At 41.9% G+C, this 20,318-nt stretch overlaps 1 protein-coding gene across 3 annotated transcripts in view; it reads left to right on the forward strand.

The window, feature by feature from the left end:
• The window catches only part of LOC138958835 (MICAL-like protein 2), a 53,822-nt gene that overhangs the window by 20,557 nt on the left and 12,947 nt on the right, over window positions 1-20,318 (forward strand). For 2 of the 3 annotated variants that reach the window (XR_011453524.1, XM_070330139.1), the window contains exons 3-7: window positions 7,230-7,278; window positions 8,220-8,361; window positions 9,695-9,813; window positions 13,825-17,361; window positions 17,992-18,106. Coding sequence is in view for 2 of the 3 variants with exons in the window: in XM_070330139.1 (XP_070186240.1) it covers window positions 7,230-7,278; window positions 8,220-8,361; window positions 9,695-9,813; window positions 13,825-17,361; window positions 17,992-18,106 (3,962 nt within the window). In the remaining variant the exon portion in view is untranslated. Of the gene's footprint in view, window positions 1-7,229; window positions 7,279-8,219; window positions 8,362-9,694; window positions 9,814-13,824; window positions 17,362-17,991; window positions 18,107-20,151; window positions 20,210-20,318 lie in introns of all 3 variants that reach the window. The other variant, XM_070330140.1, reaches the window with a different exon arrangement.

Here is a 20,318-nt window from a genome sequence, read left to right on the forward strand (position 1 = left end):
TGTGAAAACTGTGTGTATGTGTGTGTGTGTGTGTGTGTGTGTGTGTGTGTGTGTGTGTGTGTGTGTGTGTGTGTGTGCTTTCGTTCGTTCGTACGTTCGTTCATTCGTTCGTTTGTTCGTTCGTTCGTTCACATGCTTAATGCAAGCTCACGTGCACCTGCTGATGCCAGCTTCTCTGGTTGTGCTGTTTCTGATGCACGGTAAAACTGCCCGCTCGTCCATAACTCATAGGACTCCCTCTTTCCCCATCGACTGCTGTCTCTCCTTAGCATCCCTTGAACCGAGTTTCCGCGTGTATCTTTGTCCAAGGTAAGAAGCAGACCTGTGCACACCCAAAACGCTCATCAGAAGTAAACAAACCAAATTTCAGTAGTTTTTAAAATGTTTCAATAGTAAGCTGTAACGACAGTTCAAGACATAATTCTGCTCACAAAGCACACAAACTGGATTTTACGATCTCCAGGTTGTCTTGAGAATAACTGCACTGTTGTGCTGTTGTTTTCTTCTTCTTTGGTGACAGAGCTGGTGTCTCCTCTTCACTATCTTTTGTTTGTTTGTTTGCTTAACGCCCAGTCCACCACGAAGGGTTATATCAGGGCGGTGCTGCTTTGACATTTAACGTGCGCCACACACAAGACAGAAGTCGCAGCACGGGCTTCATGTCTCACCCAGTCACATTATTCTGACACCGGACCAACCAGTCCTAGCACTAAACCCATAATGCCAGACGCCAGGCGGAGCAGCCACTAGATTGCCAATTTTAAAGTCTTAGGTATGACCCGGCGGGGTTCGAACCCACGACCTCCCGCTCACTGGGCGGACGCCTTACCACTAGGCCACCGTGTTGCGGTCTCTTCACTATCTGAATCTCGCACTCTTTTTTCTTTTTCATGTTTCACTTTAATCACAAGTTGCCACGCAGACGCTGGACGAACTAAGTCTAAGAACAAAGACTCAATGCTGAGAACAAGCGCTTCCGGTAAATCGGAAAACGTCTTTTCAGCGCAACGGCCAATTAATTGGTCAAAACATTTTAAAACAGAAGAAGAAGAAAAAAAATTTGAGTTGCGCACCGTACGCCGGCTTCGCCGGGTACCCGCGATTGACACCACACGAAGGAAGGGAAAATCTATACACGCGCAAAACACTGGAGAAGATAAGGAAGAGTTACTGGAAATGGATCTACAGAAAAACCAAAATCGGTTCAGCGCTGCGCGCTGAGAGCACGGGTTGAAAATGTTCATCGACCAGATTGTGTCCGGGGTCTACCTGAATATGCCCACCAAATTTGAAGCAGATCCATCGAGAACTTTGGCCGTGCATCGCGAAGAGAGACAGACAGACACACACACACAAGCCGTATAGATATATATACGGATTTTACATCGCTTTTTAGATACGGGTAATTTGGCACTGAGACCCTATGTCGTCCAAAACCTAAGAAGGGGTTAAGGAGAGTACTAACAAAACGGTTTCAAGGGGGGGGGGGGGGGGCATATAGCGTAATATTTAATAGATTCTCAAAGGATAAAATTGGCTATACCCTGTCTCATCCCTGTGATGTTGCTCATGACATTTTGCGCATGGTTTCTGAGAAGAAAAAATGACAGCATAATAGTAGATTCTTCAGAAATGAAAATGGCTGTGCACTAACTAAACCTTATCCCTTTGACATCGTCCATGTAGTTTTGCGCATGATTGATTCTAACTTCCATGCGTACACTGTGTTAGCTGATCGATGTGCGTCAGGATTTAAAATACAGCTCCTACTTGAGCCGCTGCGCTTGGAAAGTGATTGGACTATGGTGTTTTCTGTAAAATGCGAACAAAGAAGGAAGGAAGAATATCGATTTTTGGTACCGTTGTCAAAGCAACGAGATTGTTTGAAAAGTAATGGCGGAGTAGTGTTTTTTGACTGCTAAATATTAGGCGATTTGAGTCTCTAACACGATCTAAAACAGGATCGCAGATTAGCTGATCGGCTGAAGTATAAATCACGACCACTTGCGTAAGATTACTTTGGTGACGTAGACTTCATGAAAGCTCCCTAGTGAATTCAAATATATATATTTATATATATGCGTGCATTCAAGTAAATGTTATCTTGGTTTCTGGTAGTGGGAGAAGGGCGTACAGAGAGAGAGAGACGGAGAGAGAGAGAGAGAGAGAGAGAGAGAGAGAGAGAGAGAGAGAGAGTACAAAAAACCCACCTGATTCTTATCATGATATTAAATGGGAATCTTGTTAAAACGACCAGTAGACCTAATTTCTTGACAGATTTCAATTTGGAATAGTTTCTGCCATATTACCAACCACATCCCACTCTCCCTCACTCCTCTCTCTCCCTGTAGGTCAGTTTCTTCAGGACTGTCATCTCAGACTCTTCACGCCTAGCATGTCACGAGTATGGTCAACCAGTGAACCACAGAAGTCAGACGACTGTAACTGTGAAACAGCTTTGTCACGATTACAAGTGTGCTCAGTGTGTTTCTAAACCCCTTGTACAGCTTGCACCTTTTTGTGTTAGGTCGCATATATATGTTCACACGTGATTGTTACGTGTGTGTGTGGTCGCTTGCCTCTTGGAGACAAAAGTTGGCCGTGTGCCATGTGCCACATGACATGAGTATCGTTGCCTCACGTCAGAAAAATTCCTGGCATCGCTAAACGTGTCTTTTGTCGCCTGGGTAACACCTCAGTCGCGGCTTATTCGGCTTCTTGCCACCACATTTTGAGAAAATGTAATATGTAGTCGCTTACTCAGTTACTGTGTGTGTGGAAACCGAAGCATTGCTGTTCTCATCTCCATCCCCTCTCAACCACACCCTTACCCCTTCCAGCAACCATCCCATCTATTCATTTACCAGCCCCCACACACACCCCGCCCCAACCTTGGCCTATGAATTCATATTTTTTGTTAGTTTTTAGAATTAGAGGACAGGGAACAGTGCACATTAACGAAAATATTAAATTAAAAGAGATCTAGTCATCATTTTCGGCGTTGTTGTAATTCCCCGGCTTCAGACACGCTGCAACGAGCATGATGAGCTCAGAGACACGAAGGGAATGCGTAACTATAACAAAAGGACGGGTGAATATGATCCTCGAATAATTTGAATACACTTTACAGTCGTGGAAGAAAACCGTCTCAAATAATGGCAACATGACGCTTACGACATGATAATGTTGTCGCGTCAAAACAAAGCATTCATACGGAATGACCTTAAAGCGGCAGGTTTCACATAGTAATAACTCACTTTCGTTGTCTGTCTGTCTGTTTTGTATTCGTCTCTCTCTCTCTCTCTCTCTCTCTCTCTCTCTCTCTCTCTCTCTCTCTCTCTCTCTCTCTCTCTCTCTCTCTCTCTCTCTCTCTCTCTACTCTCACTTTCTCTCTCTCTCTCTCTCTCTCTCTCTCTCTCTCTCTCTCTCTCTCTCTCTCTCTCTCTCTCTCTCTCTCTCCCCCGTCACACACACACACACACACACACACTCACACAGGTGTACAGCCTAACTTGAACTGCATGTTCTAGCATTTTAAAGCCTACTTCATATGCGCTTGTTTTCCCACCCTCTTCTCACACAAAATGTCACAGTTGTGCTACGAATGCGGAAGGTTTATGGGTTTATGGGGACTCGACAAGCTGGTGGCAGTGAAAAGGGGGAGACAGGAAACGGACAGAACACCACTGGCATGAATCATGTTCAAACAAAACTCGAACTTTAGTGTGAAGCCGTGGGTCTATTGTCAAACAGACCCCGCTCCCACGGTAGAGGCGCACAGTTTCAGGTGAAGGTCTCCCTCCCCTCTTTACCTCTTGTCGTTCATGTGACACCGATAATGTTGCTTTCCCTCACACCCCGTCGTGTAACAGTGAAAGAAAACGGCTTGGTTTTAATTTTAACTAACGGGTTGAAATTCTGTTTGGGGGGGGGGGGGGGGGGGGGGTCCGTGAGTGAAAAGCGATTTGCATTCAGGGTCATCGTGTTCGTTGGGTTTTCCCTCTTCCCGATTTTCACCCCCTCCTCCAGATATTCACCAGCAAGACATACAATCTATACAACTTACAAGATACAAGAAGTTGTATTGTCCTCATCAATACAAGGAAATTTGGCATACATGTGTGTGGCAAGACATGATACACTGATACATAGACATTTACAAAACACAACTGAAGTTCAATATCAGTACACCCTTACGCAACATACCCACTACTTCAGACACACAGGCTACATGTGCCCCTCGGACGTACGCAACCCACAATTCACCCGGCCATACAGCTCCACATGCACTTACTCATTCATGCAGCACTCTAGCACCCGGCCATGTACAACTCACACACTGGAACCCTCATACGGCTACATTGCATTATAACACCCGCACAAACATTACAACCTCAAACATCGTACTAGATCTACAACTGACAAGCATACATCCACTATCATGCACCGAATACATCATCATACATCACATCATAACATATTGCATTATAACACACACACAACATTACAACATCAAACATCGTACTATATCTACAACTAACAAACAATCATACACTATCAAACACCATATTTTTAGCTGCATTATTTTAGTCATTCATGAGTGGGTGGGTGGAGGGGATGGGCTAGTTCTAACTATGCATTAGATTATAAAATTGTATTCTGTGTAGACCCTTCCACCAGCATCTTAGACCACTCTTTGTACTTTTTCTTTTAATAGATGATTGTCATTTGTTTTACCTCATGTCTGCCCTGCGTGTGATGGTGTGATCGTGACTGCTGTAGTGTGGGCGTGTGTGTGTTGGTGTGTATGTCAGTGAATGTGTGGGCGTGTGTGTGTGTGTGTCAGTGTGTGTGTGGGTGTGTGTGTGTGCGTGATTTTACCAACACTACGCTAAATTCCTTGTGCTTTAAATGTTTTTTTTAATGTCACTTGGCTCAATAAATACTGTATTCTGTATTCTGTATTCTGTATTCAACATGTGTTGTTTGCTGTGGGCGTGTGTTAATACTCCTTGCTGATATGGCATCAAATGCTAGAATGTCTTTGCAGTCCCCATATCTGTCTCATTCGAAACGCACGCTCGCAAACAGCACCGCACACACATACACACGCACACGCACACACGTACGTACACACACACACACACACACCCACACAGTGACACGCACGCACGCACACACACACATACACAAACGGAAGAGAATAACATTAGTTCTGAGTATCTGAGTATTGAAATCTGTTTGGTGGGAGTGGAAAGTGAGTGTATGAGAAAGCCGGGGACCTAATTGAAAAAATCAGCCACAAGACAGATTTGTCACTCTGTCACAACGATCAGACGAAATGTAATTTATTACTGCAAGGTTCACGAGCCACCCATATCAGCTAGTGTATGTGTCACGTCACCTGTAATGTGTAATGCAGTAATTATGTGTTGGTAAAAATACGGTTCCTGCTAGGTATGCACCAAGAACTGTGAAACTGGGAAACTAGTTTAGCAAGAGCGAATGTGTGTTAACTACTCATTTAGTACGGTTGGTCACGTTCCCACATTGAAAACAATGTAGGTTCATTCGTTTAAAAAAACTATGATAATCAATCCTTTAGTATGGCAGGGCATGTTCACATACATATTGAAAATAATGCAGACTCATTCGCGTTTGTCATTTTTTTGTTGATGATTGTTCTTTTGTGCTTCACGTTCTTAGATATCTGGTTTTCAGAAACGGCGGAAAAGTGTCAGACTGTGAACTTAGTCGCCGTGTCTTCTTTGGGTACAAGTTTAAGGAGTTATGTGGCCACAGTGTTAGTGATGATAATAACTTCATTTTTGAAAGAGTGATAATTTATTACACACTGTGATGGTCAGAACTCGTTATGCTTATTCACGTTGTCATGGAGATAGGGATGGGAACCATTGACTGCTTTCAAAACCTTACAACGCTACAGTAGAGCCCTCCCCCCCTCTCCTTTTTACGGGGGGGAGGGGGGGGGCGGGAGTCCACTGTAGTATGGAATACCTGTTGTGTGAGGCCCCTCCGAGAAAATGACACATCTCAAGAAAGTACACATTTCGACTTTCCTCAGTCTACAAACGTGACCAAAGTATACCTGTCAAGAAGGGACACCTGGAATGTGCCATTGTAGGAACACTTTTGACTGATCCCAAGGGTGTCCTTTCCTGACAGGTACCACAGTAGTGTCGTGTGTCTATGGGGGAGAGTATTACTGTTAGCTGGGATCTTAAGTGGGGAGTTTCGGGAGTGTTCAGTTCACCAGTGGTAGTGAGAATCTGATGGTCATGGGGTTAATTAATTTGGGTGAAGATGAGAGCAGCAAGATGCTAAATTAATGGATTAATGGACAGCGGATGACCCATTTCTCTCTCGCCCATTTCTCTTTCTCACCGCTTGTCACTTTTCTTAGTTGGACAGGTCACATAGCTGTCATCCCTGCTCACTGACCCATAGGTAGATAGATAGAGGAATCTGTTGAACAGCCCAAGGGGAAGGTAGAGTTAAACTCTTCATGGGGATTAAGTTTATGTGCTGCTTTGCCAAGTGTTATCAGAGGAAGGACTAAATATGTGTTTATTTCTGAGTATTGAGCATGTGTCACTTAGGCCCATTGATCCTCCTTTAGAACTTGGTGGTGGCGAGGGGGGGGGGGGGGGAGAAGGGGACTGATTTGAAAGGGGAAGATGGATGAAAAGTCAGTTTACTGTAGAGCATCCCATAAAACAGGGTATGACTATGTGCACATGCATTTCAAAGAGAGAGGGTAAAAAGAGAGACTGTGTGTGTGTGTGTGCGTGCATGTAGGTGCGTGTTCATTCTAAACAATCTTACCTTTTCTTCACAGAAAGTAAAGTCTCAGAATTATTATTCACCTGGTTTTTCCCTGAAGACAGAGTACGGCTGCATACTTTACATGGTGACTGAAAACTATCATGCACATAATCTGCTCTGAAACAAGTTGCTGCGTGAACGTTAACTTGGGGTACGCTCAGCAACAGTCACTATAATCACCAGGTTCATTATTACAACAGCTGTTGCACTATCTTTATTTGAACTACAAGAGCTGGTTTGCTTGTTATTTAGAAATGTTAGAATGTAGTTTCTGGACAACAGTTTCTTGTCTGTCCAAAATATTAGTTTGAGGGGTATTGATCTTGTTATGAGTTCTGTCATATTAATGAAAAATAATGTTTTACTTTGTGTGTGTGTTGCAGAGACTTTGATTCATTGTCCAAGGAAAATGTCTACGAGAATAATCACCTGGTAAGAACACTTTTTTTGTATTTGTAAATTTGAAATCAACTGAAACACAGGCATGATATATATATGATACAAATAACAAACATTTGTATTTTCTGTAACAATCTCTGGTCAAGGCACTGATCCAGTAAAAAAAAATAAAAAAAGATTTCAGACATTCACAACAGTTCAGGTATTTTGCTAGCAAATCAGAACAATTATTTTACTCTAGAGGTGAGGGCTATCAACAATTGAAAAAAAAAGCAGTTTACTGAATGAGCAGACAAGAGACTTTAATGTGAATTTATGATTTTTAGTAAATTTCCAAAACATCAGCTGAATGGTTTTTGATTGTCAAAAATCCGCACTAAAAACTATTGGTGTAGACAACAGGTTTAATCACTAATAGTGATTTTAGTATAAAACAAGAAATTCCTCCGAGGTAGGAAAAACACCCCCGTCAAAGGGAAATAACCTTCTCAGTTGGTGGCAGTGACTGAGTGAGAATGGTTATTTCCCTTTGACCATTAAGATGTCCCTCTATAAGTCCTTGTATAATTTTAATCCACCAATAACTCCCTAACCGTGTGTTTGACTGGTCCCAATTTTTGTAAGGACCGTCTCAGGAATGTATAGAACCTGTTCACCAAGTTTGGTGACGATCGGTCCGTTCATTCTTGAGATCTATATATGCGAACACAAACACACAAACAAACAAACAAACAAACAAACACATCAACCGAAACCTATATATATATGTACACACCCCTATACCGGGGGTGTAAAAAAAAAAGGGGGGGGGGGGGGGATTTCCCAGAACCCCCCAAAATACTGTTTACTGAATAAGCAGATAAGAGATTGTTCTGTGAATTTATGACCACAGGTGACTCTTGTAAAAAAAAAAGGGGGGGACATTCCAGAACCCCAAGTTTGAATGACTCATATATGAAGGATGACTTTTTCAGGCGTTCACAGTGGCGGAACAAGAGCTGGACATTCCAGCATTCCTGGAAGCAGCAGACATGGTGGCACTGAAGACACCTGACAAACTGAGCGTCATCACTTATGTGTCACAGTACTACAACAAGCTTGGTTCTCTCCCACAGCGTAAGTGCATGCACATCTTGTCTGCTGACAGTATTTGGTTTTGTTAAAATGTGGTTATAATCGCTGCCTATATTGGCAGGGGAAAAAAAAACCACATGTAAAAGGCCACTCATGCACACAACAACCAATAACAACAAAACACCAAGTGCACATGGGAGTAGCAGCCCACAAAGAGGAAGAAGAAGATGAAAAGAGCAATAAAATCTTGCAAAATATTTTTCTTTTGATGGAGACACTAGCTAGCATCTCTCACTTTTATTGATATGCTTGTCTTCTGTTCTACGCCTGGCCTGGGTTTTTTCTTTTTCTCAAGGCTCCATATAACTATATTGATTATTTTGCATCTGCTGCATCGTTACATTTGAGGATCCAAAATTTGACATCTCCGGCGGCTGGCACATATATGACAAGAAACCTATAAGTTTGATTTATATATACATTGTTTTATTTGTGTCATTCTGAAATAGTCAATGGTATTTGAAAGAATTTACCCGATGCTCCCCAGCATGTCGTAAGAGGCGACTAACGGATTCTGTTTGTCCTTTTACCCTTGTTAAGTGTTTCTTGTATAGAATATAGTCAATGTTTGTAAAGATTTTAGTCAAGCAGTATGTAAGAAATGTTAAGTCCTTTGTACTGGAAACTTGCATTCTCCCAGTAAGGTAATATATTGTACTACGTTGCAAGCCCCTGGAGCAAATTTTTGATCAGTGCTTTTGTGAACAAGAAACAATTGACAAGTGGCTCTATCCCATCTCCCCCCTTCCCTCCGTCGCGATATAACCTTCGCGGTTGAAAACGACGTTAAACACCAATTAAAGAAAAGATTTGATTATTTTTTTACCCTTTGTATTAGTAGTTACAAGGGTCAGGTAGTTTAGGAGCAGGTTAGAAAAGGAGACACTTTCGTGGAGTCTAAAAAAACAAAACTTTTGAGAGACTGATATTAAATGTCCTGCATCAATTTATCCTCACTCTGACTCAGGGTTACTTACAACTTAATCGTCAAAGATGATACATGTATTATCTCACTCAGGCAAACAACGTCCTCCTGTATGTAGCACATAACACTAATTTCAATTTGTTTTCCCTCGTCATAATTATATGTACAAGGGACATCTTCTTCTTCTTCTTCTTCATTCATGGGCTTAGGCTTAGACTCCCACGTACACTCGTGTTTTTGCACGAGTGGAATTTTACGTGTATGACCGTTTTTACCCCGCCATTTAGGCAGCCATACGCCGCTTTCGGAGGAGTACAAGGGACATTAAACTTGCGCGCACACACATTATCATCTGGTGTAACGGAGAGTAACGTAACCCGGTTCTTTCAGTGGGGGGACCTGGTGTGAGGGAGAAGACAGCACCAGCAGCTTCTGCAGGCACAAAGCGGCACCAGAAAGCTGAACCGCTGTCAGAACCAGAACCAAAGAAACAGCCACCAGCCAGAAATGTGAGTGTGTCTTGGTTAACTCTCCAGCTGAAGTTCTCTTAGTACTTAGTCCTCTCTGCACAGGAATGGGCATAAGGCCGCGTGTTGGTTTCCATAACGAGTTTTTATTTAGCAAGAACAGGCAAGGTACAAGCCCCCTCCGTAGGGAGGGACTCTGCGGGCATCGCTCGCACCCTTTGCCTGGCTGATTTATCAACACGTCAGGGGCAGCCATGACTGTTTATTCCAAGCGGTCAGAACATGCGACATTGGAATGTCTCCCCTCTTTCTTTTTCCTTCCTGAGTCTCACAGAGGGTGTGGCAGAGAGCACCAGAATGTGTTAAACGCATATATATATGACTAAGTGCCAAAAGGTGCGCACGAAAAGCGGACAAAGGGGCTAAAAAATAAAAGTTGACAAACACGACTGATATTGTGATTTTTGTTAAGACAACAGATGCTGGAACCCAATTACGAAAAGAAAAGATAAATTTACCCAAATGATTTTACAAATAACGATAATTTTGTTCGTTATATCATTCAAAACGGCACTGAGTCATAGCATTAAGGTTATCTCGCACGTTTTTAAAGCTAGGGCTTTGAAACTTGGCACACAACCAAAGTATAATGACCTCCAGGTATGGTGCACATCACATTAAACAACATTGAATTTCAAGGTCACAGCGAGGTTAAATTTCCTTTGCAAACTGGAAAATTGTCGTTGTCACGTCTTACATGTTTTAATACTAGATCAGTTAGACTTTACACACTTCACATACTTTCAGCATTTTTATAAAACCTCATTAAAAGTGACCTGCTTGTTAATCTTTGTCAAAGTTCAAGGTCACAGCGGGGTCACATCTGGTCCAAATGTGGAATATTTTCAATTTATTCAGCGCGTTTATAGCACGAGCTTTGAAAATACACACAGTTCTAGTGTATAATGTTCACACACGATTAAAGTCTGGTTGAAAAAGTCAAGGTCACAGCAGGGTCGCGTTGAGGTCAAACATATACATTTTTCAATGAGGTTTTCTCATATGTTTTTGAAGCTAGGGCCTTGAAACTTGGCACACTACGCAAGTTAAATTAAACCTCATCAAATTCCAAGGTCACAGTGAGGTTAAAGATCCTTTAAGGATATTTTCTAAAAAAGGTGACCGCCTGGTTAATGTTTGTCAAATTTCAAGGTCACAGCAGTGCCATCTGGCTTAAACTTTGAAAAATTGTCAATTTCTTCAACTAGTTTTATAGTGTTTGAAGTCATTCACACATGATGAAAGTCTGGTTGATAAAATCAAACGTCAAGGTCGCAGCGGGGTCGCATTGAAGTCAGACACATACAATTGTCATTTTCACGAACGCCTTTTAAGCAACACCTTTGAAACTTCACACATTCCAAAGTTTTGATGTTGTTTGGTTATAATCAAAGTGTGGTCAATTTCCATGATTGAGAGCATTCAGAGGGGTCAAGTTGAGGTCACACAAAAGAGATTAAATTGTCGACACAACAGATGAGACTGGCTACCACTGTTTATTTTAATACACTTTTATGCAAATTTTAAATTGTGTTCAACCATATACACCAAACTCACCCAAACTCCGGAAACATCCAAGAAAAGGAAAAATGTGTCCAAGCAAGGAAAAACGCCATTTCTTCAAAGGCTGGAATAACTACAGATGCAGCCGCGTCATTACACACAATGCAATTACGTCATACATCATACATTTCTATGAGTCATGTTGAATGGAATGGTGGCATGTGCCTCTATTCTAGCTAACAACAAAGCTGAAAAAATGAATATTATCTGTTTGTTTTGTTTGCTTTACCCGTACGAGACCTTTCTGTGACCTTGACATGTGACAAGGATCTACCTTAACTTCTTTAAGTCGGAGTTGAGAGTTGTGTGATGTTTGAAGGCTCTCCCTTTAAAAACAACTGAGATAATGATGCATTTTCGTGTTTTTGATTTGCCCATGTGACCTTGAGATTCGACAAAGGTCAACAAGACTTTAACCGTGTATGGAGGCTATTAAGCCCAAAGATGTGAACTTTCAAGGTTCTTGCTTTGAAAAACTCTGAGAAAAAGGTTATGTTTTTTTTTTTTACCCACACGAGACCCTGCTGTGACCTTCACATTTCTCAAGGATCAACCTTGAATTCTCCATGTTGAACAATCATTAAGCAAAAGCGTTGTTTGAAGTTTGAAGGTTCTAGCTTCAAAAATCTCTGAAAAAATATGTTTCATCCGTTTTCTGAACCACATGTGACCCAGCCGTGACCTTGAAATCTGACAAGGGTCAACAAGACTTTTACCATGCATGGGGGCGATTAAACCCCAAATGTGTGTGAAGTTTCAAGGTTTCAACTTAAAAAACGTCTGAGAAAAATATACATTTTCCTTTTTGGACAATGTGTTGCACGCAAGACAACACGACAAACGCTCGTGTTATCATTCTTTTACTTTAAGGTCGACTTGCGTGCCCGCTCTTTCGCTAATCTCAATTAAAATTCATCTTAGAAGTTCGGTTTTATTACGCTTTTAATTAAGAAGATTAAACTAAGACAACAAATAGTTAGTTTTACCCATTAAACTCGATAAGGTAGTGACATTTTATGTTGAACGCAAGAAGGTGTCGCACGCAAGATCTGAAAAGATGTTGACGACATAATTTCAACACTTGATAGCGCAATCGTGGTTCGTGATTTCTTCACAAATTTTGAACACAGAATGTGTCACGTGGTTCCGTAAATGAAGTAGATCTTTGTACATGTAAATTTTGTTTTTAAAAGAAAATAACCGTTAATTACCGAACATTTTGTCGCACGCAAGATATGACGAAATTTTCAAATCGTTTTCAAAAATGCTGTTCAAAAGTTCTGCAGTCTTTGCTGGATTACTTGAAAGACAGCAGTTTGATACACCGTTATCGCTTGACGTGTCGACATCAATTCCAGAGTTTTTGAAAAAGAAATTTAGTAAATATCTGCGATTGAAAAATGTATGCCGTGATGACGAATCATCTTGCGTGCGACACCTTAAAATTCCGTTATCGAAAAAAAAAAATTCTCTCGAGATTTAGATTTGACGTTTGGTCTCGTCTGTAAAGCGATGTTTCAGGCATTCAATCAAACTAAATGCAATTCATTTGTGCTTCTTGTTATTTTTCTGTGGCATATTCAAAACACGAGGTATCACGATGTCCTTTTTCAGATGGCCGGTTTTGGCGTTATTTTTGACTTTAAACAAAGATAACTTCAAAACCGTTCAAGTCAGACACACGAAATTATGTCCACTATCTCTTCGCACATTCATCCACACACACACCAATTTTCAGCAGACACACGTTTTTAGAAACATTTTTATTGTAAAACAAAGTCGTCTTCTGTTCTGTGAGCACCTTTTGGCACTTAGTCATATGCAAAAAGGAGAGAAACAAAGTATGCAAACATGCAACAGCAAAAAGAAAGGAGGACATTTTTCTCGGACTTGCTGGGCTGCCAGACAGTAAAGAATAAACAATGAAGCCCTTCACCCCAACCACCGCCACCCCTCACCCTTTTCCACTTTCATGACTGAGAAGCGGTTGTTAGCCCGTGGCTCAACCCTCAACAGTTCACTCTGGCTTGAGACCAGCAAGAGCCTCGTAAACAAGAACACCAGCTGTGGTTTTAGATGTAGGTTATGCGTGTGTGTGTGTGTGTGTGTGTCCTATGTGCAGGCCTGTCTGTCTTAAACAGTAAGCATCTACGGCCTTTGCAGTTTGAAGTTTGAATGATGTGTACCCAGACTTTTGACTCCTGGCTATAGTAGCTGTAAAGAAACATTTTTATTTGCAGTTCTCTAATCCGTTTTCCTGTTACGTAGGAAATTAGTTAACCTTTTGCATATTATCATATATTGTTTCTTGAGCAAAGCTGAGCTCACAGGTTCAGAATGTTGTATTAAGAGTATTTTGACTTCATACAATAACTAATTACTGACGAGGAATTCTCAGCTGACGGTAATTTCTTCTCCACTCTTCCACAGGTGGGTGGAGACTCCAAGACAAAGGGAAAGTCACTGGGAGACAAATGTGGCATCTGCAACAACAAAGTCTACCTACTGGAGCGACACATCGAGGATGGAAAGCTCTTCCACCGTTCCTGCTATCGGCACAGTGACCTCTCACCCACAAACAAGGTCTACACTCGCTCACCCTTCATGTCTCCTTCCCTGCACAGCAAAGATGGAGGGAGCACACCCACTTCAAAATCACCACAGACATTTTTCCCCTCAGACAAAGGTGCTGGTGTTGGGAAGACTAGTGCAGGGGAAGAGAAACATGGTGTTAAGAGACCATCCGATGATGCTAAATGTGATGAAAAAAGTAAAAAGTCCGGCAGTGGCATTCAAAAGATGTTGTTTTCTGACAAAAGCAAGGACACGGGAAGTGATGTTTCAAAGGACAGGCCGGGGTTGTCTAACCTCAAGATACCAGTAAAGTCTGAAACATCTAACACAGCGCAGGCAGATAAGATATTGTCGCCTACTCCTAAGTTTGATGCAAGAAGTCTTGAAAAACACAGCTTGGACTTCCTTGCCCCAGAAAAGGATGTAAAAGATGTAAAATCCCCCAAACGACAGCTGCCTCTGATCTTTCAAGCAGCCGAGAAAGATGACACTAGTGGTGCTAAAGATAAGACCAAGAAGGGACCCGACATGAAAACGTCATTGTTTTCTAAGGACAAGGCAGGTTCTAGCCAAAGTTCTGTGCTTTCTGGAAACAAGGGTGAGAACTCAAAGTCTTTTCTGTCAGGAATTAAAGCAGGTGGTGATTCCAAGAGTTCAGTGCTCCCTCGGAGCAGACTTGATATTGCAAAATCTGTGTCAGACACTGAAGAATCTGAGAAAAGTTCAGGACCAGTTGCCAAGCCACGACAAATCGTCAAGAAAGTCGTGGAAGAAAAGATGGACACTTCAGAACCAGTTCAGATTAGGTCAAAGTCCCCTTTCCCCAAAGCCGCTCCTCGTTCAAGTTTGGCCCAGGCAGAACCTAGCCAAAAGCCTACCTCAAGTTTGCCCAGCTCTCCTCCGGCATTGAGGAAAGCCAGAACTAAGTCTCCTGCAAGAGATCTGTCCCCAGAGCATTCTGCCCCTCCTCCCTTACCCTCCTCAGCCCCTCCCCCTCTCCCACTTTCAGTCCCACCGTCTGCCTCACCCCACCCCTCACCGAGGCATCTTCCTTCTGCAACTAGCCACAGCAAGGAGACAACAAAGTCTAGTGAAGCCCTCTTGCCAAAGAAATCTGAAAGTTCCAGTAAAACTCCTAGGCAGAAAAGTGCGTCAGCCTCTGTATCAAGTATGGTTCTGTCCTCCGCCAGCAACAAGGCGTCTGCATCTGGTGGCAAGGACAGTGCGCCACATCTTCCTTCCAGACCACCTCCTAAGCTGTCAGTTGTCAGTTCAGAGGCTTCATCCAGCAACAGCTCTGCTGTTTCCCCAAGCCCTCCCCCTCCGCCCAGTGTTTTAATTTCTTCCAAAACCACTAGCTCCTCAGCCACTAGTGTTCCTTCAGCATTGAGCTCAAAATCCACATCCTCATCCTCCAAAGATACGTCAACTACCTTTACGTCCAAATCCACCATCAGTATCCCATCCAACAAAGTGCGTGAAGAGCCCATGGATGTGGATATAGCCTTTAACAAGGCAAGATCACAGTACGGGGAAGAACCAGTAGCTGTCATGGTGGTACCTGTTGACAAGGACAAGAAGGAGAAGACTGCACTCTCAGGCCTCCTCAGTTCACTAGCGAAGGTCAGGAGTGCCCCCTCTTCATCCACAACAACATCTACTACCACAACTTCTTCCTCTTCTGCTCTCGGTGCTGACAAGACTCACAGCAATTCAAGTGCGTTGTCATCAGACTCTAAAAGTGCTTCAAATACTACAGAAAAGAATCAGAATAGATTCAGTGTTCCGTCATCATCAGACTTCAAGAGTGCTACAAGCAATGTAGATAAGAGTCAAAGCAGATTCAGTGTTCCCACATCAGAATCTAAGAGTACCTCATCTAAGACATCTTCAGGATTTGTGTCGAGCAAGGTTGATCGCCTGGAGACAAAAGACTCCGATCATAAATCTTCATTAGAGTTTGCTTTAAGTGGGAAAGACAAAAGTGACCGTGTTTCACCAAGGGACATACAAATCAGTAATTCAGAAGGAAAATCGTCTCTTGCTACGCAAAAACATGGAAATGTACTGATCAGTAAAAGCAAAGACTCGCAAAGCAAAGTGTCTCCAAGGTTTCAGGACATTAGTGCAGACACTAAACTCCCTGACAAGAAACTCAGCGAGCCTGTAACAGTGACACTGAACTTAGGGAACAAAGCCAAGGAGGAACCCAGCAAACCCAAATCTACCATCTTTTCAAACTTGAAACTTAATGGTAAGCATGCAGAACAGAATGGTAAACCAGTGGATGATACACCGCAATGGAAAAAGAACTTGGCAGATTCTCGTGTAAATTCAGCAAACAAGTCCCAAGCAGAACCAATGGACACGACCAGCAGTCTTTCAGCAGACTTTCCAGGTAGAAGAGATCGCGCCAAGTCAGCGGCTGGTGTTCTTGCCACTAAAATCTTGCCATCCTCCAAGCAGAGTGCCGCCACAGCTGACTCTTTGCAGCCTCCCCCGTTCATGCAAGTGAAACTTCGAGATTCTGGCAATTCTACGGTAGATAGAAAAGAACGATCCAAATCAGCAGGTAACGTGTTTGAAAACAGTGTCAGCGGTGAATCCAAGCCAACATGGCAACTGGAAGCGGAAAGAAGAATGGCAGCATTTAGAGACACAGGTTTTGTGGACCCAGAGTTCAAGAAATCCACCAGTGGTAGCGAGAGTCCCGAAGAAGAGGAGGATGATACAGTGATGAGAAAGGACAAGGAGGAACCTGTTGCACTGGTTGTGCCACAGAGACGCATTGCAGGCTTTTCTCCAAGAGGTGAGGAGAATCTGCAAGCGAGAATGAAAGAAGAGGCAAAGAAAAGCGACGGAAAACTTGAGCAGGCTGGAAAAGAATCCAAGCCAGAAGTGAAGGCTTCAGTAAGCAAGCAGCCAGCTGCAGCAGAAAAAGACAAGTCAGCAGCTGACAAAGACAGCAGCAAGCCTGCAAAGAAAGGGCTGAACTTGAACTTGAGAAGTATCTTGAAGAGTGAGGAGAAGAACAGGCCAGCTCCGGCAAAGCCAGAGAGACACATACCCCCTGCAACCAAACAGCAGGAGCCAGAAATCAAAGTGGCTCCAGCAACGCCTAGGGCATCAGATAAGCCAAGTGATCCCTCACTGCGAGCTTCACCCAAAGAAACGGAGGATACCGCAGCAAAGAAGAAGATAGCTGTTGGCAAGGATGCTCACACCACATCCCCTCCCCCTCGTCCATCCACTCCACCTCGCAAGAAGGTTTCGGTGGACATAAACTTTGACTTTAACGCCAGCAATTCCTTGGAAGTGTCAGAAAAGCCGAAAGAACGACCACCACCTCCAAAGCTGACTCCACCTGCAAGGCCGCCTCCTCCAAGGACAAGTGTAGGTTGCCACTTTCTTCATTTTTATATTCCATAGAAGTATGTGTGGGTGTGTAATCTTTTTCATTGTCCTGCATTAAAAGAAAAAGAAGCCTTCAAAGGTGAAAATTTGACAGCTAGCTGTATTGTATTTGGTATAATGAGAAAGAATCTCTTAATGATTTTTTTAACATTGAAAACAGGTTTTACAGTTGAGTAAAAGTAACTGCTAGTGCTATGTGTGCAGGAACAGCTGGTCACAATTAAAAACACTGGGTAGTATGACGTTTGATGAGAAGGATCTGCAACTACATGTAGCTCATCATTGGCAGACATTAAATATCAAGTTCACAGACCTACGCCAAAGGTCTAGAAACAGCGCTCACTTGCATTGGGTGATGAAATGTATAAATATAACCAATGTGAGAACAGGAGCCTTTACCTTTATCTTGTGTCAAACATCACGCTGACTTTGAGTGATTTGTGTAGGTTGAGGCAAAACAAGATCTGTTTTGTGCAGGGATATTACTAAAATGCATATGGCAGTGAACGCGAGCCCTGCTTTTATTATGGGATGTTTATTAATTCTTAAATTTGCTCAAGTCCACCACAGCTTAACTCGCTTCATATGTCTAGGTGTGTTGGTTTTCAGATGTCACCTGGCAGGATATCGGCCATAGAACTACAGCATCAACTCTTGGACATCGACAGCAAGTTGTCAGAACTAGAGCTTAGAGGCAGACATCTTGAAGACTCCATTCGCAGTGGTATGGTTTTCTACATTCTATTTTGTTGGCCATTTATATCGTTTATTTTTGTTGTTTTTGTTTCGTAGCTTTCAGAATGAACATTCCTTATTCATCCTATTATTTGATACTTTTGTTTGATTGGTTAGAAGTGGATGCTTTTTATTCACGTATCCCAATATGTATGATTGTATGGTGTGTAGAGACTGTTTGTCAATCATACCACACACTGCACTCTCATCCTGTTTAGCACCATGTTTCAGCACTTAAAGTGGTACCATATCATTCAGATGTCCATGCAGCGTCCATCATTGTTGTTTTTGTACAGTTTTGTACAGTTTCGTTCTTCCGCGTAGCAATATTCAAAATTGTAATCTAATTAAAACATATTTAGAGTTAGTTTCAGTTAACAATTTCACAGCATTTATAGATCTACAGTTGATTCCTTTTGCTGTTTATTACCCCCCCCCCCCCCCACACACACACACAAAAAAAAAAATTGTGTTCAGATGGGATCTGGTTTGGCTATCCCATGTCCTCTTTTGCTTTAAACTATGCTACACTGTGCATAAGACTGTTACATGTGAGTGCTAGATATAGGTCTGTATTTGCAGTGTCTGTCCCAGTTCTGTGGCTATCCTAGGATCTGTGCTAGTAGACATCCATCAAGAAAGTGTTAACATGTACCATAGAACATTATGATTTGTAAAAAGCTGAAGTATCTGTCAGTTGTAGAAGAAGATTGCTTACTGTAACCTCAAAGCACTTAAAAAATGCAAGGCAGCTGAGTGTTTGTCCTTTCAGTGAGAGCTATAGATTATTTTGTATAAATTGGACTGTGGTATTCAAACCCAGTCTCGTTTCCTCACTTCAATATCATGTGACTGTTATTTCATCTGTTCATTACTGTTTAGGCCACAAAAAAAAATATAGGTGTGGTTACGGTAACATAGCCAAAAAAAATAGGGTAGGTAGGTAGGCAATCACTTTTTTTTTTTTTAACTTTTTTTTCTAATGTGTACAAATTAAACCTACTTGACAGGGAAATAAGTGTGCGACACGGGCGCTTTCACTTTCATTGCGTTTTTTGCACTCGTTTTTTTATTTTTTTATATTTTTTTTGACAAATGTAATAAAAAGTTATAGGATCGGCCCCTAAAAATAGGGTAGGTCGGGTTACCGTAACCACACCTATTTTTTTTTTAGGCCTTATCAAAAGGGGCTCATTTCTTTGCTTTAATCAATTATGCTTTTATGCACATTGTTTTGACCTGGTACAAATATTGCTCCAAAAAAAATCTGTCAATGGTCAGATGCAGGAAAAGAAACATTAACAACTCTGGATGAAACTTCTCGGAAAACTTGTCCACTTTTCTGACTTGTAACTCTCTCTCTTTTAGGCTATGAAACTAACATCTTAACATCTTGTAGATACTTTCACACTGCCGTCTTTTTCTGTGAGACTGCTGGATTGTTCAGGACATGACAGTAACGAAGGTTTAGGCTTGACTTAGTTGGAAATCCAGAATTTCATTCAAGATTTATGCTGGCAAAGAGAATATTGGTACATGTAAATGTAAATGAACTGAGCAGTTCCAAATCAGCGCATTTGCTGTTTATATAAAAAGAAAGTTAGGTAATACATGTAATATTAATTTGAGATCATATAGAAAAGATTGATTTCTGTGGTTGAATATCCTCTTGTACAAATTCGGCAAATTGAGTCTTCAAGTCAATATTCACTTAAAATATCCGTTGTTTGTGATGTGGCTTAAACAATATTGATGTGAACCATCTCTCACAAAATCTGTTCAAAAAGAAATGTAATTCTCAACTGTAAAGTGACAATTAAAATGACTGTTTCTCTTTGTCAGAATTGTTCATAATGGTTCATAATGTTACTACTGCATTTTTTAATCTTCACACTTTTTGCTGTACTTTTCATTTATCAAAGCATATTAATTTTCTTTGTGTCTGGAAAGAAATGTATGATACAGATTTATTTATGGCTTTTCTGATTGATGCCATTGCTCCATGATGACATGACTTGCCTTGTCTATACCCAGGCTGTATTTGATCCCTGCCACCCAATGGCTAGCTTCCATTGCCGAGACAGTTGTTAAGGTTTGGCGCATCCTGCACGAAGTGTGTCGGTTGGCTTGCCCATGCATGACTTACCGTTGGTTTGTGTGTTTGGTTTTCTATCCAGCATGTGTGCCTGGCTGTTTCAGGG

This window comes from Littorina saxatilis, linkage group LG2, assembly GCF_037325665.1.
Source record: "Littorina saxatilis isolate snail1 linkage group LG2, US_GU_Lsax_2.0, whole genome shotgun sequence".
NCBI lineage: Eukaryota > Metazoa > Mollusca > Gastropoda > Littorinimorpha > Littorinidae > Littorina > Littorina saxatilis.